Source organism: Zootermopsis nevadensis, unplaced genomic scaffold (genome assembly GCF_977971745.1).
Source record: "Zootermopsis nevadensis isolate Lab colony 2312 unplaced genomic scaffold, Znev_1.0 Znev_ptg000016l, whole genome shotgun sequence".
Classification (NCBI taxonomy): Eukaryota; Metazoa; Arthropoda; class Insecta; order Blattodea; family Termopsidae; genus Zootermopsis; species Zootermopsis nevadensis.
This window is the reverse complement of record NW_028259148.1, coordinates 7,237,646-7,257,798: the sequence shown is the minus strand read 5'-3', so window position 1 is coordinate 7,257,798 and position 20,153 is coordinate 7,237,646. Positions and strand designations below refer to the sequence as shown.

The 20,153-nt window shown below is 38.4% G+C and overlaps 2 protein-coding genes across 2 annotated transcripts; both read right to left on the bottom strand.

The window, feature by feature from the left end:
• Positions 1-1,276: 1,276 nt before the first annotated feature.
• On the bottom strand, positions 1,277-5,292 carry LOC110840537 (uncharacterized). Its single transcript, XM_087349557.1, has 9 exons — positions 5,133-5,292; positions 4,819-4,977; positions 4,512-4,607; positions 4,204-4,386; positions 3,804-3,981; positions 3,181-3,343; positions 2,759-2,923; positions 2,165-2,304; positions 1,277-1,593 (listed from the first exon to the last, which is right to left on the bottom strand). Exons 1-9 carry the CDS (start codon positions 5,176-5,178, stop codon positions 1,380-1,382), a joined length of 1,344 nt encoding a protein of 447 aa, XP_087205683.1. The 5' UTR covers positions 5,179-5,292; the 3' UTR covers positions 1,277-1,379.
• A 5,112-nt stretch (positions 5,293-10,404) lies between these two features.
• Positions 10,405-19,536, bottom strand: LOC110840538 (uncharacterized). The gene is made up of 9 exons (XM_087349551.1): positions 19,399-19,536; positions 18,132-18,290; positions 17,042-17,137; positions 15,440-15,622; positions 15,064-15,241; positions 14,016-14,178; positions 12,742-12,903; positions 11,771-11,910; positions 10,405-10,729 (listed from the first exon to the last, which is right to left on the bottom strand). The coding sequence occupies exons 1-9, from the start codon at positions 19,517-19,519 to the stop codon at positions 10,516-10,518; spliced, it is 1,416 nt and encodes a 471-aa protein (XP_087205677.1). The 5' UTR covers positions 19,520-19,536; the 3' UTR covers positions 10,405-10,515.
• Positions 19,537-20,153: the final 617 nt, after the last annotated feature.

Sequence of the window (20,153 nt, the reverse complement as noted above, 5' to 3'; positions counted from 1 at the left end):
AGAATAAATAGTGGTAAACACCTCGCTTCAGATGATTGTCAATGGAAACTGCATAAGAAATAGTTTAATATGTACGGACTGAACTAATATGGTGCCACAACTTACTATTAATCGCATTTCAGTTATCCTAAAAGCGTGTATATATACGCGGATTTCAATTACAAAAAAAAAGTTTGGGATTTATTAGGTTGGAAGTTGCATAAATTCTGGTTTCTAGTGCCGGCGCTACAAGAGAGAAGGCAGCAAAATTAGTGCCGTCCCCGTGAGAAACTTAAATCCTACTAATGATATCGTTTTCTTATTGTGACGAGTATGAAGATTATTGCCGTCTAGGATGCAAGTGCCGTGTATTCTGGTAAACGTTGGCCGACGTTTCAGTGAGGTTTGCTGCTCATCCATCAGTGCAATTGCCCTATAACGGCATCTGCTTGACTATATGGCGACCTGCAGTCCTTTCAGTCTGCTAGTAATCAGGATCGAATACACCCGAGGAACTGGTTAAAGAGTCGGTGGCAAGTCAAATGAGAACACTCTCCTGAAGTCGCTCCTAAAGTCCAGGTCCCTCGCTTCAAATGTCTGTAACACTTCGTAACAACGAATGGTGCTGATTGGCCTGCGACCAAAGTACAGTGTTGTATGTAATTTTAGAAAAGTTCCTTGTCTAATAACGAATCATTATTTACCATGACGTTGACCTTCTATAAATACTATCTATTTAATATCCTTTGGGACTCCCATGATATCAATTTATATTTTATTTTGAATAGCATTGCAGTTCATTATACATTTGGTGCAGAGAAAGACAATTCGCAGTCATTGTCATTGGAAACACAGAAAGTTGTTCACGTGCCGCAATGACACGACGCTTTCAGTCCTGCGCTTTGAAATAAACAAAGAAATTGTTAGTTCTTGGATTCGGCGTTGTCTTTTTCTGGGATGTGGATTACGAGAAATAGGAGACCACTCTCTCCGTCGGTGGAGGGAAAGATTTGGGCATACGAAATATTGTGAATGGGGATTTGAATCCCGCGAGCTGCACGTATGTACTTGTGCGTACTTCAAAGAACGTTCCGCATTTCGACGACCAAATTGACAATTTACTGGGAGACAACAATAATAGTCATCGAAGGAACACCCATCGTACGCTTTCTGTCGCATTGCGTTTGTCCTACCTATTGAGTGGTTACTAAGGAAATTGGAGCAATCGGATTATACCAACAAACAACATCGTCCAATCACATGGCATTAAAAGTATATTGAGAATGAAATCCAAATATTTGAAATGAAATATTTTATTGAATATTCCGTTGTAATATTACAGTTTTCTTGTCATTTTGCGCACATCCATCGCATTTATGTCATAGCACTGATGCGTAAATTTACAGATTATTCTTTATCAAGTAAGCCAGAAGACCCTGGAACGCGGCGTTGTAGTCTGTGGCGACCTCGTTGGAGACGTAATTACTGCGTTCGTCCTTGTAGTTGTCGCTGCTATCAGGACCGCCCACCAAGGCTCCGGTCAGGACGTGGACGTTGGGGCTGGCGCTGTTGTATGCGTTCCAGTCACACACCGCTGGGGCGTCGGGGCAAGAGCTGTTATAAGCAAAAGCATGAACTCCGTAAGAGCGGGCTTTATTCATTATACCCTGGCGGTTCTTCCGTCGCTTGCATACGTACCGACAACTATCTTGAACCTTGCACGGTAGATTACATTCAGTTCTAATGGAGTTGAAATGGTAAAGAACTGCACAATAATCTGATGCAAAGTGCCAACTTAAGTTACCCCTCATCATTTCTGGGTTGAGATAGCGAAGGTGTCGGATGAGCATGACAGAGAATGCTCAATCCTCAGTCGAGAAAACATGAAACGCCTAGGCGTGTGCTTCACTATAGACGCAAGAAACAATGAGGCCGAAGGTACTTGAAAGGAAAACATTGAGACGCATGTAGTAGACGCAGAATATAACTGTGCAACAATGTCTAACCGCCTCACATATTTACCCATCAGCGTCTGTCAAATATCAGTTCGATCACACGAACCAGATTTCAGCAGGAACATTAGCTACTAAAAGCGAATGGGGACGGAGAGTTAATAGAACTCTAAGAGTAAAGATGGTATGTAATTAACAAGCAAGAAAGTGGAAAGAGCAGAAGAGACACAAACCTGGATCTGTGATGCGGGTGAGTGGGTGGATTGGTGCCATAGCCAATCACGAAGCTGCGTCCAGTATCTCCCAGGATGTAATCGATCTGCTTCTTGGCAAATGCACGGTAACTAGCAGCATTGATACCCAGATCCGCGGCCTGAAACACATTTCCTTATATTCACAATATGCCTTCTTAATGTATTTGTGATACTAAACAACGTGTGTATCACGAAACGAAACATTCCGTAAGTCATGTTCTCAGATACATTGTGTTTCAGTATGTTTTCTCCTTTCTCAAGAATTTCTTCAGGGTTTACTTTCCTAAATGTTGTATATGGTGTATGTATTATGGGTTGTTGCTCGGTGCAGTGATTCATATTTGTCGATGTCTGAAAGTTTCTGCAGAACATAGTCTTTGTAATCATCGTCATCATTAGAGATAGTGACGATGACTTATTCCAGCAGAAACGTTCGCACGCAACAAATACAGAACACAGAAGCTCATTAATAAGTGTAGAAGGAGGAGTAGTCATTTATAATTCCATACTTCTGGCGTCTGTATACACCTGATCACATCTTGTGAATATTCCATCCACACAATTATTGATTACCTGAGCACAAATGAATGCAGCATTGGCAGCCATTCGAAGGGAGCCCCATTGGTCGATGTATACGAGACCCTTTGGTGTCTTCTGCTGGGAAGTCGTGATGTAGTCGCAGTAGCCTTGCACCTTGTCCTTGTAAGATTGTGTGCCTTTGATCTTAGCCAGCAACACCTGTGAAAGATACCGTCACATTTATGTTGAGGAGAGCCTTCACGAAAGCGATATCGCATCTCGTGATTAGCCCTCACACCCCTTTCTGTCTATTTCATTTATTCGAGATGAGAATCGATATCAGGCCGAGTATTTCGTTGCCTGGAAAACGTGACATCAATTGCAGATTCTATCAGATGCAAATTATTGCGTCTTCGTAAAAGAGTTAAACACTGCATTAATGTTCGTCTGTGCGTAATTCTCCACAGTTTTCTGACCTGTAATCCAGAGATCTTCTGATCCCAAGTGAAACCACCGTTCCAGTTCCCAAGGCCGAAATCGTTGTATAACTGTTCCGCTTTGGTCAGGTAGGTGTTGTCGTTGGTTGCCCTGTACAGCCACACTGCAGCCCACACCAGCTCGTCCTTGTAGTCGCCGGATCTGTTGCACATTTGAAGACGAGGCATTTATATTCCTGTCTCGTAATGACTGTTGGATCACTTATAAGCGATTCATTAATTTGCCATCAGCAACGGAGTGCTGAATTCAATACAAAAGTTGTAGATATTATGAACTTAGGCCGCTCTGAATTCTATCTAATGCTTATTGTGCGAATATTTAAAATTCATAGAACATAAATTACGAATGTTATGGGCGTCGTTAAAATATGTAATTTTCGGTACCACGGTGGAGGTTTCAGAAGTTATGTGTGCTGATAAGCATTTCTTTTTATCGAAATATCAATATGGAGGTAGTGCAGATCGTTTGATTCGTGCATAATAAGTAAATGAGAGGGTATTTATCAAAGCAATTCTTGACAGACTCTCCCATAATGAAGAAAGTTTGTCAGGTAACGAGAATTCTGTGATACTTCCAAATAACATAAATCAGTAAGACGTACGCATAGAAGCTCTGAGCATCGGTGATGGAGTCACTGTATTTGCCGCGATAATTGTTGGCGAAGTCGAACAGCTGCTTGGCGTGTGTGAGAAGGGTGCTGGCGTAGCCGGAGTCGGCGCTCTTGAACACGATGGAAGCTGCTGCGAGGGCGGCCGCTGTCTCTCCTGCCAGATCCGATCCTAGAAGCATTCGGGGCGAACTCTAAGCTGCTGTGCGTTGTACGTGCTGGATTGGTTCTTAGGGCTGTTATAATTCTAATTATACAGTGATTTAAAATTGAAGTATCCACCGCCGCATTATCTGAAGTGTATCTTCCAATGTTACGACTCGAATATGAAGAATGTATCCTGAGGATACGTTTTGTAATTGAGAAAGCAGAGGGCCATTTAAGTGAATCCTACCTGGATGGGACGTATCGATCTTGTACGCGGGTCTGCTCATCGTCATGTCCTCGGGACGCCCCCAGTATGCGTGGTCCACATCTCCTTGTCCTACTTGTCCGTACAATTCGTTCTGGCTCACGTGCGCCTTGATGAAGTAGTCCGTGCCCCATTTAATCAATTTGCGAGCATCAGCCAGAGCGCCTGTGACAATCAACGATCGGATAACGTGTGTTCGGAAACATTGATTTTCGTATGAGGATGATGACAAAAGCCTTCGGCTAGCGAGTACAATTAAAGTTCTCTCGCCATAAGATTTAGGTACCTACTTGCTGAGTTGTACCCTGCTTCTTGATCCACAATCCCCCAAGCTATGGTGGTAATTGTGTACGCCATAGGGAAACCGAACTTGACATAGTCACCAGCTGTGGAAACAAAGAAGTTATCAAATTATGTGGACCAATTTCGGTACAATTCAAACCCATCGTATGTATGACGGGAGCTGTTGCGTTTTTGTTTTTGGGTTTATCGTGCGCTTTACGATTGTTCCACGGTGTGTACTTACAAGCCTCACGTACCTTTTCGTGGGCATTTGACATTCGTACTTTATAGGCTACGTCACTTGAGGATACGTACCGTCATAGTAACCGCCTGTGAGGTCCTCGCCTTTCTGGCCCTTGTCGTTCAGAGCTGAGTCCTTCCTCCACGTGACCCTCTGATCAGAGGGCAGTTTTCCCGATCTCTGAGCTTCGTAGAAGAGTATCGAATCGCGGAGCACTTCCTTGTAGTCGTAAGCTGTAACACAATGATGATTATCGTTATTAAAGGAGACTTCTAGTCCTGCAAGTTGAATGGCGTCTCACTGAACGTGAGACTCTTTTAAAGTCTTCTTAATTTTCTGATACGTTCGGGGTGGTCATGGTCGCTAATAACGCTGTTCAGTACGTTACCTTGGCAGAGCGCAAGCGCTGACAGAAGATAGACGAAGACCCTCATTATCGGTTGCGGTGGTTGCTCGCCGAGAAGTGGTTTGGATAGGTCCTCGGGTTCGTATTTATACCCGAAGCACACGTAATAAAAATAACAGTCGCCTCAATGTCACCTTATTTCCGAGTTCAGTTGTAGCACTGAACACCTGAGCTTTATTTGTGTGAAACTGCAACATGCCGACGTATGAAATTTATGGCACCTCGTCGTTTTGTTTTTTCTGACGAAGTGAGATACTGTGGAATAATCAGTTTGCACGAAGTCAATTTCGTTTCAGAAATGTATTCTTGGAATTATTTAGGACAAATAATTTCTTGAATTGAATCCTCTTCCCTTTGTTAGCAAACATCCCTGCAAAATGTCGTATTTGTCGGTACGTGGGTTTTGTATACCTTCAATTTATTACGCTAATTTATGCGCTATGTCTATTGAACAGGATCAGGATTATGTCTGCATGATTTAAAGAAAAATATCTGTTAATTTTAATAACTTTTCGGTGTTATCCAATGGCGAATAGGGGGTCAATGTTCCACTTTCGTTTATTTTCTGTGTTCCGTCTTAGACCATTCGATATGGCAGGTGATTGGCATTAATATGATCACATTTACAACTTTGAGTCCCGATTTTAAAACATATACTTTAATATTTATGATTTTTTTAACACAAATGAACTTTCATACCGAAATTGTGCTCTTGGCGAATTATATGTATTTCAGTGCTTTTGTGTGGAATTTATAGTAGGAGAAACGTGAAATAGATGCCGACATTATTCACATTATTACAGTATTATTTTTGCTGCATTGGTGAGGCTAAAAGTTCGAGCGAAGCAGACTTTTTTTGTCATTCTGATTTATATATTCGGCTTTCCAATCTGACCATAGACAAAGGATTTTATACCCAAGAATTACACAATTTATAATTATTTTTGTTTCGTAAACGATATAGCTGACTTACCAAAAATGTGAATTACTGCATTAGCTTTTAACGGTCTGGCTTAAAAACCTGGAATATTTAATGCTGTTTCCATGATCTTTGATCTTCAATCACGGATTTCATTCGTCTCGGCGTACACGCAGTATCGTGTATACGTTGGACACAAACCCCAAAACGCCAAATAAACAATTCAGTATCCAGATGATCCGGGTTGCTTGGGATATATATTTCTTCGTATAATTGAAGCCCTGGATAATCCGCAAAAATAAAAGTGAAACACAAATGCAAGAAATACATAAGTTTATTTACAGACATACCCTACTTAAGTTTTTAAAGATTTACTATTAACAGAAAGGATTTTATATAAAATTTAATGAGGTACACACAAACTATTTTTAAAAGGATTCCAACTAATAGTAATAATGTTATATTGTCTCACACTACAGATTTTAACAACAGTTAACTCATGTTAATGCGTTAAATAATGTAAAATTGTTGTATTTATTCCTTTCTTATTAAACGTTCTAACTTTTACAATAGATTTTCTGAATTATTTTTCGTTCAATCCAGATATACGCCGGTTAACCGCCCTCGGAATATCGGAGGCCTTGTGAATCGTATTCTTGATTGTGCATGAAAAATTCTATTCAAATACAGAAACCTTGCCATTGAAATGATCGGTGCATAAAATCCGTTTCACATGTACCATACCAAATTTGATGGAAATTAGCCACGTATTTTTTTGCCCCTGCCACATTTGGACGGGCAGACGTATGGACAGCTTACGACGAAAGTAGTATTTGGATTTGAAACACAAGTAAAGACTGTGCAGTACAACTATTGATGTTTATCTACTAAAAATATCACGTACATAACAACGTTCAAAACGATTCTGGCGTCAGTACGCATGGAATATTACAAAACATACCAATAAATAACTTGGTACAAACAAAGATATAACTCATAATGATCGTCAACATAGTTGAGATTGTTCAAGTGGCACAGTGGTTGGTGGAACCATACATAAGCGTACATGGAACCAATTACTGTATTTTGTTTGCTTTGTCGTTATGTATTTTTGAGTTCTGATTTATCTGATGACCACGTTCCATGCTCACGGTTTTGGCATAGTGTACTTAAATTGTTACAGATTTTATTCCGGCTAGATACATATATGTATACTTGAGTGTTGTCGAAGTTTCTCGCGTTTAAATTGACCGATCTACAATTGGAAAAGCCATAAAACATCAGTTTTATATATAAAACAGGTTGAAGATTTCTGTCTTCTGGGTTGTTGCGCTGTGTGTTCTGAATATTCATCGTCCCGATGACGGAGGCAGTATGACCTCTGAAACGTTGGTAAACATCGACCATACCACACAGTGCAACAACCCAGAAGACAGAAATCTTCATACTCACCGCTGTGAAAACCTCAAATCTTATATAAAATAAGTTATTTAACTATGTCTTCGGTATCAGACAATGAACTAATGCAGGCCATATAATTCGTCTATAGCTTTGATTATTACGAGATGTTTTTATTATTTGCCACTAAACTGAACATTATTTCAGTTATCGATCAAATGGTGGCCAGTGAATCATTAGAAGTCTGGACGTCATGTGCTGAAATTGGTTGTTTTTGTTTATATATTTGTGACTTTTTCGACAAGATCAGAAATAAAGTTACAACGAACACGACGAAAATAAACACAGTACAAGATAATTGAAGGTGACAACAATGCAGAAAAGTCAAGAAGCTTTTATCACTGCTTCATTATCCTTTCAATTGTTAATTTTTTAAAAAACTCTTATCTATTCTGGTCTATCTTTCAAAATCAGCACGTAAGTAATTTTTTGGCTGATATTTCTACATGTTCCTTTTCACATTTTCGAATGACTTATTATTTATGTTTGTAATTTTTTATATTTATATTCTGCTGACGAGATATCAAAACATTTTCTTTATGTGTTTACTTTCATACCAGCCTCCTCATCAGCGCCCAATAGAGTTTCTGTGTTATTCCTTATACTATTTATGTTTCTGCTCAAAAAATTATCATCACCAACATATACAAGAAGTTTATCTGACCCGATCAGTTTAATTTCCTTCTCGTTACCTTGCTTTGACAGCATATTTTCAAACAAACTTGACGAAGAATGGTAATAAAGCATCTTGTTACGAACCATGTAGAATAGGTAAAAGACGTTTAATATGCACGGACTTCAGAGTTATATATCTTAATTCCGAACACATTTAAATTAGGCTAACTGTATACGAAGATGTACGGAATCCAATTTCAAAAAATGTTGGTACTAGAAGAAGTGGCTTTGGATCTCATAAACGGTGTTTTCCTTTAGAAGCAGATTATCAGTTCAAAAAGCAATTATGCATGCCCGTATGGAAGTCCGTTGGACGCAGCGATATCTGGAAGCTGCAAGTATTGCAAACCAAGTTTCTTCCCGATACAACTAACAAGCTTGTTACGTTAGAAACGGGCAAATTCACGAGGATGTGCGGATTCTATTTTTCTCCGACCTTACGACAGAACTAAGAGTTCGACTCAAATTTATCTACGTTTGTGGAGAACCCCTTACTTCGGAAACTTGGAAGGAACCTGCGCCTACCAAAGGCAGTATGAAATTACCCTCGGTTACCTGAAGATGTCTGCTCCTCAGCAGTTCAGTCGACGCTGCCCAAAACAGGGCTGTGAAGTCGACAAAACCATTAGTATCGAATATTATTTAAGTACCCTGACAGGTTTTTCTTGATTTCCCTCAGGATAAGGTAAAATCCAGGGTTTAGTGTAAAAGGGGCACGGTCCGCTTCTCTATTCATGGTGGCCTCCAACTAAAGAGATTTCTCTCCTGCCATTTGCAAAAGCTTTCAGCTAATGCGATCCGAACCTATTTGGGTTCAGTCCCCCGAGCATCCATAAAACAAAAGTTATTTTCGCAGAGGGAATGTTGCGTAATGGGAGCCTCCTTCCACCATTAGCAATAGCCCTTAGTCCAAAGACACCAAGATAACGAAACCCGTTAACAAAGCTTTCATTGCACTTCAGCCGCGAAAACCCAAGAGCAAGGACCGTGCAAAAGTTTTTCCAAAGGAAGTGCAAAAAACTCGATTTTTGATAGGGGATAGGTAGTTCAATAGTATAAAAGGGATCGATAAAATGTTTACAGAAATTTCAACAAATACAAATGGGATTGTGTGTTAGTTAATAAGTAGTTAGGGCTATGTTAGTTGTTTTGGATGTAGAATTAGAAAGAATATTTTAAAAGGAAAGTTGCTGACCGAATTTTACGAAAGAAATATACCTGAAATATTAAATGGAAATTATGGAATAGATACAAAAGCCAAATACTTCTGTTAATCAATCTGGCAAAAGTGTCATCGATTATATATTGATGTTTGTAGGTACATTAAGGATCTTGGTGGATTTTAGAATAGAAACTGGGATTATTAATAATCATTTGAATAAATATTTTCTTGGATATTATCCATCGTCTAGTAAATAAAATATTTTTGTCCGGTACACCTCCTCTTTTGCCCAGTCCCACAGGAAAAAGTCACAGGGCGTGAGATCTGGACTTCTTGCAGGCCATTCGTGAGGTCCTCGTCGTCCCAGCCAACGTCCTGCACGTAATGGGGTTTCCACGGGCGAAAATTCAAGTCTTTCTCTAACATCGTACGTATCGTGTGCCTCGAGAGTCCGCTTTCGCGAGCAGCCTGACGTGTTGATTTATGCGGGCTGCGGGTGAACATTTCCCGCACCAACGCCACGTTCTTCTCAGATCGGGATGATGGACGGCCACTTCTCCGTGCGTCCGTAACCGAACCTGTGGTCATAAGCTTCGAATGACAGTTCTTAATTGTCTCCGGACGGATTGTGGCATTTCTTCCCTTCACTGTACGCCACCATCTCTGCTCGCTCCTGAACAGTCATGCGGCCGGCCATCTTTGTTGCCATTGCCTCTCTCGGCCACTGCACACACCACCGACGCGCGAATTATGATATCCTATTTCGTGACGTATATGTACACATTATTTTCATAATAATTGCATTAATATTACAAAACCTATAGCGATTATTTAATGCCTACTTACATCCCACCCACCCTGTAGTAAACATAATGTATTTTATGGTTAAGAGAGCAGCAGTTAAAATGAGACAACTTGGAGAAAATTGTAAGGAAAATTAATATTGGTTTGATGTAGAATGCTTGGAGCCTGTAACTTAATTAAGACCAAATTCTACCATCCCTTGTATAACTCTGAAAAGAAAATGAAAACACAACACGTATAACTATATAGAAATATTTTTTATTGCATATTCTGTCTTGATATTACAGTGCTGATTTCATTTGGTGAAAACATCCATCGGATAGCAACAAACGGTCTGACGCTTAACATTACAGGTTATTTTTTAACAAGTAAGCCAGAAGACCCTGGAACGCGGCGTTGTAGTCTGTGGCGACCTCGTTGGAGACGTAATTACTGCGTTCGTCCTTGTAGTTGTCGTTGCTATCAGGACCGCCCACCAAGGCTCCGGTCAGGACGTGGAAGTTGGGGCTGGCGCTGTTGTATGTGTTCCAGTCACACACCGCTGGGGCGTCGGGGCAAGAGCTAGGATGAGAATAAAGCACATTGTATCCGACTCCACATTCACGTTTCGACATAACTCTCTGTCGTGTAATTTTTATTTTCCCGACCTAAATGTTTGAGTATTTGTCTCTGTCTTGTCACTGCATTTCAATGTCTTCTGATTGCAACATATAATGAACAACGATGTACTTCTTCGTTCGATTTCAGCTTGGCCATTTTATCTAGAGTAAAAGATGATTCTGCGGAGCTAGTACTAAGTGGAACTTATCAGCTACTCGTCTGTGAAAACGACGTCTGTTTTTATGAAAATATGTAAAATTCAACGGGAAATTTGTGTTAGAGGCTTGTAATTACAAGCCATAAATATGTTTGGCTAGGTTTGAATTCTTTACAAAAAAATTTAATAATATAAATTACGAATTTAAGTTATACGTATAATGTAAATATAGATTAGTTTCGGGAAATTCTTGTTGCTATTCAATTCGGAATCTTTATTTTCAAATGTTCTCTGTAGAAGCCAAGAACTTAGCCACGTGCAAGGCTAAATGTTAGATGTTTGTTATGGTATAAAACTTTATCTTCAGTATTTATAGTATAGGCCAGAGGGAGTTGAAGTAAAGAACTAAAGGAGAATAATAAACAATGAGCCAATTCGTAAATATTAATTTTTATTTTTAACAAGGAGGAGAAATACGAAGGGCGAGACAGATGGGGCATGAGAGACGCATTGGAAATGTGAAAAAATACGTAATGTTTGTAACAATTTCTCAGTAACAGAATAATAAGGTTATTAAAAGTAAATGAGATGATATTATTAAAATGTACCAAGGATAAATAAGGTGCAACGGGCTGAGGACATAATTTATTTGCAGGCTTTCTTCAACGCTATAATGAAATCTGAGGTTTCACCACTCATGAAACTCATTTTATTAAATTTAAATTAATTGGCAAATATAATGCGCCATAGCTGGTTTATTAATAGTAGAAAATGTGCTTAGATAATTTATTAATTAGTAACGCATTTAGCGTGTAATTAAATTAGAAATGACACGTGACACATACCTGGATCTGTGATGTGGGTGAGTGGGTGGATTGGTGCCGTACCCTACAACGAAGCTGCGTCCAGTATCTCCCAGGATATAACCGATCTGCTGCTTGGCATATTGGCGATAAGCATCGGCATTGATGCCCAGATCCGCTCCCTGTAAACATTTGTATTCATATTTATTGTGCATTTTCCCTTGAGCCAGCATTAGCCTATATTACCACCTTCTTTGTTTTGTACTTTGTACGTCGCCTGATTTTTAAAAAGTCGGGCATAATTCGATCTACCGGATCCAACAGAATTGTTGAAGATGACTGTCTTCTGAGTTGTTGCACCGCGTTGTCTGGTAGAAGTTTACTGACGTTTCATCAGGGCGATGATGGAGGCAGCAAGGACCTCTGAAACATCGGTTAACTTCTACCAGACTAAACGGTGCAGCAACCCGGAAGACAGTCATCTTCAGACTCACCGCCGTGAAAACCTCAAATCCTAAACATAATAGTTGTCTCCAAGGGCGCCATTTTTTCTTAGGCCAGACATAGCAAAACATTATTATTATTATCGTCGTCATCATTACACAATCCTTGTGTTTTAGAACTTCAAGTCCAGAATGAGTCTCGTCCTATTATTCCGATGATGGAGACAAAGACAGTCTCCGAAACAATGGATTGTCATTCCATCTGAACATGGCTAATTCCGCGAAAAGACTTAATTTCATTTACTTTCCAGGAGATTTTCAAATGTCATTATGTGCATGCTTTAGTAATTTTATATAGCCTTAAATTATAGTATGTACGTACAAAAAATTTATAAACCCTCCTGATACTGTACTGAACATCTGAACATATTTTGTTTTCCTTCCGTGAGCATTTAATTAATTTTAAAATATACGTATGTGAACGTTTTGGATTATTTTTTGTACCTCAGTCGTACCATGTGAAAAACTTTATGTAATGAATAAACATTCAGTGTATCAGTGATTGATTACCTGGACACAGATGAAGGCGGCATTGGAAACCATCCGCAGAGATCCCCACTGATCGATGAAAGTGAGACCCTTTGGTGTCTTCTGTCTAGAAAGGAGCGAGTCGCAGATTGACTTCAGTGAATCTTTGTAAGTCTGTTTGCCGGTGATCTGAGCCAGTAGAGCCTGCCAACATTCGATATCACAGTTACTGGTGGAAAAGTCCCTGTTCCGGTTCGGTACCAAGCATTTTAAACAAAACATAAGCAATAAGAAAATGTTTTTTTCGCTATTTTAGTCCTAAAGTTATGCCAGAATTCTTCAAACAGATAGGAACATTGATAAAACTGCGAAATTAAACAGCGTATTACAAGATGCTTCATAGTACTGAAATAATGATATTGAGACTCTGTAAACGAAAACTCATTCAAACATTGAAAATACAAATTTTAATTCCACGAGAATAAATTATTGTAGTATATTTTAATTGGGGATTTGCAGAAAATACAAGAAGGAGCTACAAAATTCACCCTTAAAACAGGCCTTAAAATGCACTGAAATTACACGTGATAATAAATAAAGTGTGGCATATCAAGTCCCATAAAATTCCATCAAACGATCTAAAGGTATTGGCAACAATTCGTTTTGGTACATGAGTAAAGTGGCCCTAAGTTGAAGTTAAATTAATAAAGTTCACAAATTATAGCATTTGTTTATCAGAAGTAAATTGTATTGAACGCTAACACCATGAGTGCCTAAAATTTCAAAAGATATTTTCGTTAAGTCTTTTAAATGATCCTTAAAAGTCAAAATAATATTTACAACGAAGATGGCTGTCTTCTGGGTTGTTGCGCCGTATAGTCTGGTAGAATTATACCGACGTTTTTGAGGTGCTTCCTCTCTCCATCAACAGAACAATCATCGCTCTGATGATGGAGGCAGCATGGACCTCTGAAACGTCAATAACCTTCTGCCAGACTACAAGGTGGAACACCCCAGAAGACAGCCATCTTCAAACTCGCCTCCGTGAAAACGTAAAATCTCACAATATTCACTACAATTATGTCTGCCGTGTAGAAAGTCATTGAATTACAGCACGTAATTTGCTTTCGAGATGACGAAGATGTATGTTTCGTGTTTGTATTTGAACAAACATAAAAACGTCGCAAATTTCCTTCCGTTCTAGACAATTGTAGTCTTGGTTACGCATTGGAGCACAAAGACAGAGTCGGCTGATGATACCCCTACTAGGAATATTAGTGTCAGACCGTGACCGTAAGGCACAAAAGATATCTCACCACTGCTCCAGACGATTTTGCGTCCCAGGTGAAAGGAACATTCCAGTATCCGATCCCGAAGTCATTGTACAGTTGTTCAGCGGTGGTCAGATAGGTGTTGTCGTTGGTTGCCCTGTACAGCCATGCTGCCGCCCACACCAGTTCGTCCTTGTAGTCGCCGGATCTGTTGCGGATTTGAAGAATCGAATTTCATTCTGGATTGTCTCAGTGTTAGCGAGTATGTTCGTTTTGGCTAGTAAATTACTTACTTTTTTTCCCGCGGTACACCTAATTATGGAAAGCCACCTACTGTTAACAGGCGAATGCGTGTTTGTCTCTCTGCCCGAATGATTCAACTCTTAAATCGGTAGACGGATTTGAATAAAATTTGGTGTTGACGTTTTACCATTTATGACTACCCTAAAATCGTACGTTTCAATTTTGTACAATTGGTAATACCAACATGGCAGATTAACAAACTTGTGAGGTAGAATCGACACTAGCGCCACTTTCAGTAGAGCCATTGGTTTTAGATTTTCGGATAATACAAGACCTTGGAAAATACTCAGTTGAATAATGTAAAATAATATGGCGGCTGCATCAAAAGACATTTAGTGATAATGTAGAACATGCAGAGAACGCCTGTATTCTGGTAAGAATGCACCTTTCTAGTCTTGATATTTTATCCTTTGTTACTTTGAAACATTTATGTATATTCGAAACCATACAAATTTTAAAAAAAATTCACTTGTAATACATTTTGTTTAAAGGAGCAATATTACAGTTATAAAAACAAAAACATTTTTCATAATCAAGTAGTATTATCAAATGAAATATAACAGCACATATTCATCGCTGTGTTATTTATATGTCAATACTCAGATTGTATAAATTATATATAAATTGTGCAAAGTCTTAATTCGTAATATATATTATATGGCAGTTACGAAGTAATTCCATTATAGGACTGACATGCAAACATTGAGGTTAGATACAGTTACTTTGAGAGTTATTAATGCTTACAATAAATTTATCTTTGCGATAAAATTAATAGTTGAATAATACTTACGAGTAGAAACTCTGTGCATCGGTGATGGAGTCACTGTATTTGCCGCGATAATTGTTGGCGAAATCGAAAAGCTGTTTGGCGTGGGTAAGAAGGGTGTTGGCGTATGTGGGATCCGTTTTCTTAAACACGAGAGAAGCTGCAGCCAGGGCGGCCGCTGTCTCTCCTGCCAGATCCGACCCTTTAATGATACAAAGCGTAATTTCCTGTTAGATAAATAAGTTCTTTGATATTTACAAATACAAAGTTCTATGAAATAGGTTTAGAATGAAGCATATTCCATATCAAATTTTTGTGCTAGATTAATATTGATGTTTTACCTTGTGACTCCACTTGATAAGATGCCGAAACGTCAAAGAACCTATGGATGAAAGTTTACCTGGATGGGCCGTGTCGATCTTGTACGCTGGTCTGCTCATCGTCATGTCCTCGGGACGCCCCCAGTATGCGTGGTCCACATCTCCTTGTCCTACTTGTCCGTACAATTCGTTCTGGCTCACGTGCGCCTTGATGAAGTAGTCCGTGCCCCATTTAATTGCTTTCCTAACGTCTTCCAGAGCATCTAAAGACAATGGTAAGGCAGTTATAAAAATTGTGCCGTTTAAGAGACTGAAAGAGTAATGGGAAAATGGGAATGATTTGAAGTTGCTTCACGAGGTGATAAAGAAATAATAATACGTAATATTTGCAGTTTGTTAATAGCAACTGAATCGTTATTTACAAAAGTTTATGATAGTGGTATAGATCACCTATTCTCTCAGGCCTATATTGAACAGTGTTTGTTACTTAAAGGTGTCTAACATGTTCTTGATTATTCTCTGCCGAAAACATTGTAACAAATTGTATTTTGAAATTTTTTCTTCGTCATTATCTGTCATTGATTTAACCTGCCAGTAACTTCACACATGAATGGAATTTGAGGAAACATCAAATTTGTTCTGTTCATGTTGGTTTTATTTTTTATATTTATATAAAATTAAATGTTTAAATTTAAATATAACTACAGTGCCCACAGTGTTACTGCAGGAAAATACGATAAATGCTTACATTTGTTATCAAACTTTCTTGCCCCAAAGGTTATAAGCCTGGTCATTAGATAAGTATCGTTGAATATTATAATAAAAAGTAGTATCCCTAAAGCCAAGAACATTTATCTTCACAGCATCATCTACAGTATTTAGTTTCAAACATAATTGTCAGCATTTTATTTATTCTTTTGTATCCATATAAATAACAGGCCCTATCGTGTTCCTCAGGTTAGTTTCACACACAATTTGTTGAATTCTGAAATGTATTATATAGCGACAAACTGCGAAAATTAATATTCACGCGATAGTTTCATTTCTAAGAATGTTTGAATGGGAATTTATATTTAAACAATTTTAAGGACGATTCTTAGCATAAGAGATATTGAAATTAATTACTTTTGAGAATGCAAGTGTTGTATGTTCTTATGACAAACATTAAAAACTGAACTTATTTATAATAATACTAATGGGGCCGGTGGATAATTCATTTTGTCTTAAGTAACATTATTCTAAGAACCAGTCGAGTATCTATAAGCTTTCATTTTAGATTTTGAAGGAACTAATAAATTTTCAGTAAAGCAAAATTACAGGGTAATAGTATTACAATATCAATAGTATAACAGACAATTATCGTCCTACAGTCACTATTCCGTTAGGTCGAAAACCGCTTACTAGCATTATAGGAAGTCGAGCTGAACGGTCTTGAAATTGACAGCAAAAATTGTAACGAATTTACAAGACAGTTATCTCATTTAGTGGGTTAAGTGTTATTTCAAAAACGTCTCTCTGAATTTCATCAAAGATCTACAGCCTTCAGTGTTGAATCTGATGCTTTAAGTATGTTCTTAACGTCACTTATAATTACGTAAGCCTACTAAAAGAAACGCAGTGGACTAATATATGGTAGTGGTGCAGTAAATGGTACACGCTCAGCATCGCTGTCAGGTACTTACTTGCTTTGGTGTATCCTGCCTCTTGGTCCAAAGCTCCCCAAGCTATGGTAGTGACTGTGAAGGCCATAGGGAATCCGAACTTGACAAAGTCACCAGCTGCAGAAATATTAGAAGTTAGCGATGGTCGTTTCTTGGGTCTTGTTAAACCAAAAATAATTAGGATTATGAACATAATTTCGCCAGACCTCATTATCCATGTAGATAGCAAAGATAAAATTAATATATTCTTCAGAAATACTGAACCTCTTACAACACATACGCACTTTGACAAAATCTTTAAATATCTCTTCCTCTAGATGAAGATAACTCGACTTTTTTCCCTCGGGCCAAGAAGTTTCCACGTTGGACCCAAGGGCTAAGAAGCCCCTATTGGTACTATTTTTTTAAAACTAAAAGCTAATTTTGTAATCTTTGACAACACTTATTTCAGAAATTACAAATTGCCATGGTGTATGCTCAGATATAAATTTTATTAAAATGTATCTGACACAAATTTTACCTAGAAAATTTAACATTTTACGGTAGGATTTTAAAGTCGGTAGCGCGTGTGGCATTTAGCGTGTAAATCAGCAAAAGTGATAAAAAATCAGGATTATTTTTTTAAAATCCTTCACGCTAAAAAAATTTCTGAAGTACAAACCGAGATGTGAGTTGTGAACAATTTCTTAGAACACGAAAATTCACTCACTTACTTAATATAAAGCTAAGCTGTACCGGTATCATGAAAAAGTGAATCTGAGTTATTCCTTAAGTTTAAAACTTGGACGTAACGTCTACGTACGTACTACGTATTTACGTGTGATTTATTTAATAAACCTGTCATTAGCTCATACTGTAGAGAGTCGAATGGTAGAATGATTAATGAAGAACGATTTCGAAATAATATTGAAAAAGCGGTAGTAACCAAATTGAAGATAAAACCCGATCATATACCTGGATGTACTGGGAAAAACCACTAAAATTCTCAGTCAAGATAGCCGGTCTCGGGCCTAGATACGAACCCGGGACCTCTCGAATACGTAGCAGAAGTGATAAGAAATCGGTCTCTAGATTGGATGCACGTAGGCCGACGTGTTCTGAGTACACTTACCGTCATAGTAGCCTCCTGTGAGGTCTTCGCCCTTCTGCCCTTTGTCATTGAGGGCTGAGTCCTTCCTCCACGTGACCTTCTGATCAGCCGGCAATTTCCCCGATCGCTGTGCCTCATAGAACAGCAGCGAATCGCGAATTACTTCGCCATAATCGTAAGCTGTAACACAAGAATTTATCTGTGACAGTTGTATTAATTCGCAGATGAATCGTAATTAGTGAAATTACCGCGGACATTCTGAATGTTCTCCAAGCTCGAAGCAAGTGAGAAATATACCAACACCAGTCCATTTGGTTGCCCTCTATTATTGAATTAATTCAGTTGTGGATTTGGATCAGAGTTGGGTTGCATGACTTTGTTCTGTTTTTAACCATGTCTGTTTGTTTGTTTGTTTGTTTTTTCTTATAAACCTTCTTCCTTCATTTAACGCTTAAAAACTGAGCATTGTTTTTGCATATCCTCGGATTTTAGTTTAAAAAACATTTTCATACCTAATGTCGGCTTTATAAAATCAAGCAAGACAGGACAGGATTTTTTTTATTAATCATCGGACGTATAGCATTTATAAATTATATATTCAAACCTTGCAATAGTTGGCCTAAATGAAAAGCTTGAAACATGCTGTTTTCGACATGCAAATGCCTCTTCAATAATGCAACGTAATTTCCGTTGTTCTATTTGTTTCCACGTTGCCCTTCGTTCATAACAGTCGACAATCCTACGAAGATAATTTGCTAGATTACATATTTTACAGTCGTCGTTGTAACAATTGGTGCTACTAGTGTTATGCGGATTGCATATTCCTTCAAATTATAGAAATGGATTTCGTCAATTTTGACTGTAGTAAATATCGTCTATGGTATTCGAGTGTAGTGAAACGAATTCTCAACGCAGTACTAGAAGGAAATTACGAGGAGATTAAAATTAATAGCGGGCACTGTCTACCAAAAATGCAAATTACATTAAAAATAGATTTGTATCTCGTGTTCACACATCAAGACATTTTCCAAAACATTACTTACATCGAAATCCCTTAATTAATTTGACATCTGATCACAATCTAAACATTCAGAACTAATCGGCATTGAACAGAGATGAGATTTAGTCTGTAGAACGAAAATTACCTTTTGATTTTAATTCATAAGTGACTAATCTATAGGCTAAATTGTTATTGATATTTACAAATTCTCGCACCACCAAGGTGCTAGTTATGGTTGGCGATCCGTGGTCCTGTCAGCGACCGTAATAAATCTTTTCAGTAGATTACCTTGGCAAAGCACGAGCGCCGACAGAAGACAAACGAAGACCCTCATTGTCGGTGGCAGTGGATGTTCCCCGAAAAGTGGTTCGGATAGCGCCCCGACCTCGTATTTATACCCGGAACGCATCTAAAAGCAGTCGCATGATTGTCACAGTGGGTGTCAGGGCTCGTTTATTTGTAACATTGAACACCTGAGTTTGCATCGTGGGAAAAGAACGAAACCAACAAATATGTTTATAGCAGAATCTTTTTTTTTTCTGTCACGTGTTGTGATATACTGCGGAATAATCGACGCTTGTGTTGAGAACTGCATCTGGTGAACATATTTTTGTATGCATATGTGCAGATGCACGTTCATTATTTTAATTTATCCATATGCGCTGTTTCAGTAACACTTGTAATACAAGCGATGTGACATTACTTTCCACCAAAAGACTTTGGCTGTATATATTTATCAGTCTTAGGACATGCACGACCTATAAAGATTAGAGAAAATGTCTTGGTGCTTTACAATTCCGACTTCAAAGTCTGTGTCCCAGAGCGAGTTATATTGTACTGCCTTCAACGTTTTATCACCTGTTACTATAAAAATAGTATATAAATACACACATCAGTAATAACCATGAATTTTTTTATCGTCGACAGAATTATTTATCAGAATTACTGTTTACCTTTTTCTATTTTTTTTATCTACGAAAGCGTTTGCATGTCCGACATAAAATGGTAAACAAAAGAATAGTTAGTGAATCAAAGCATCATCT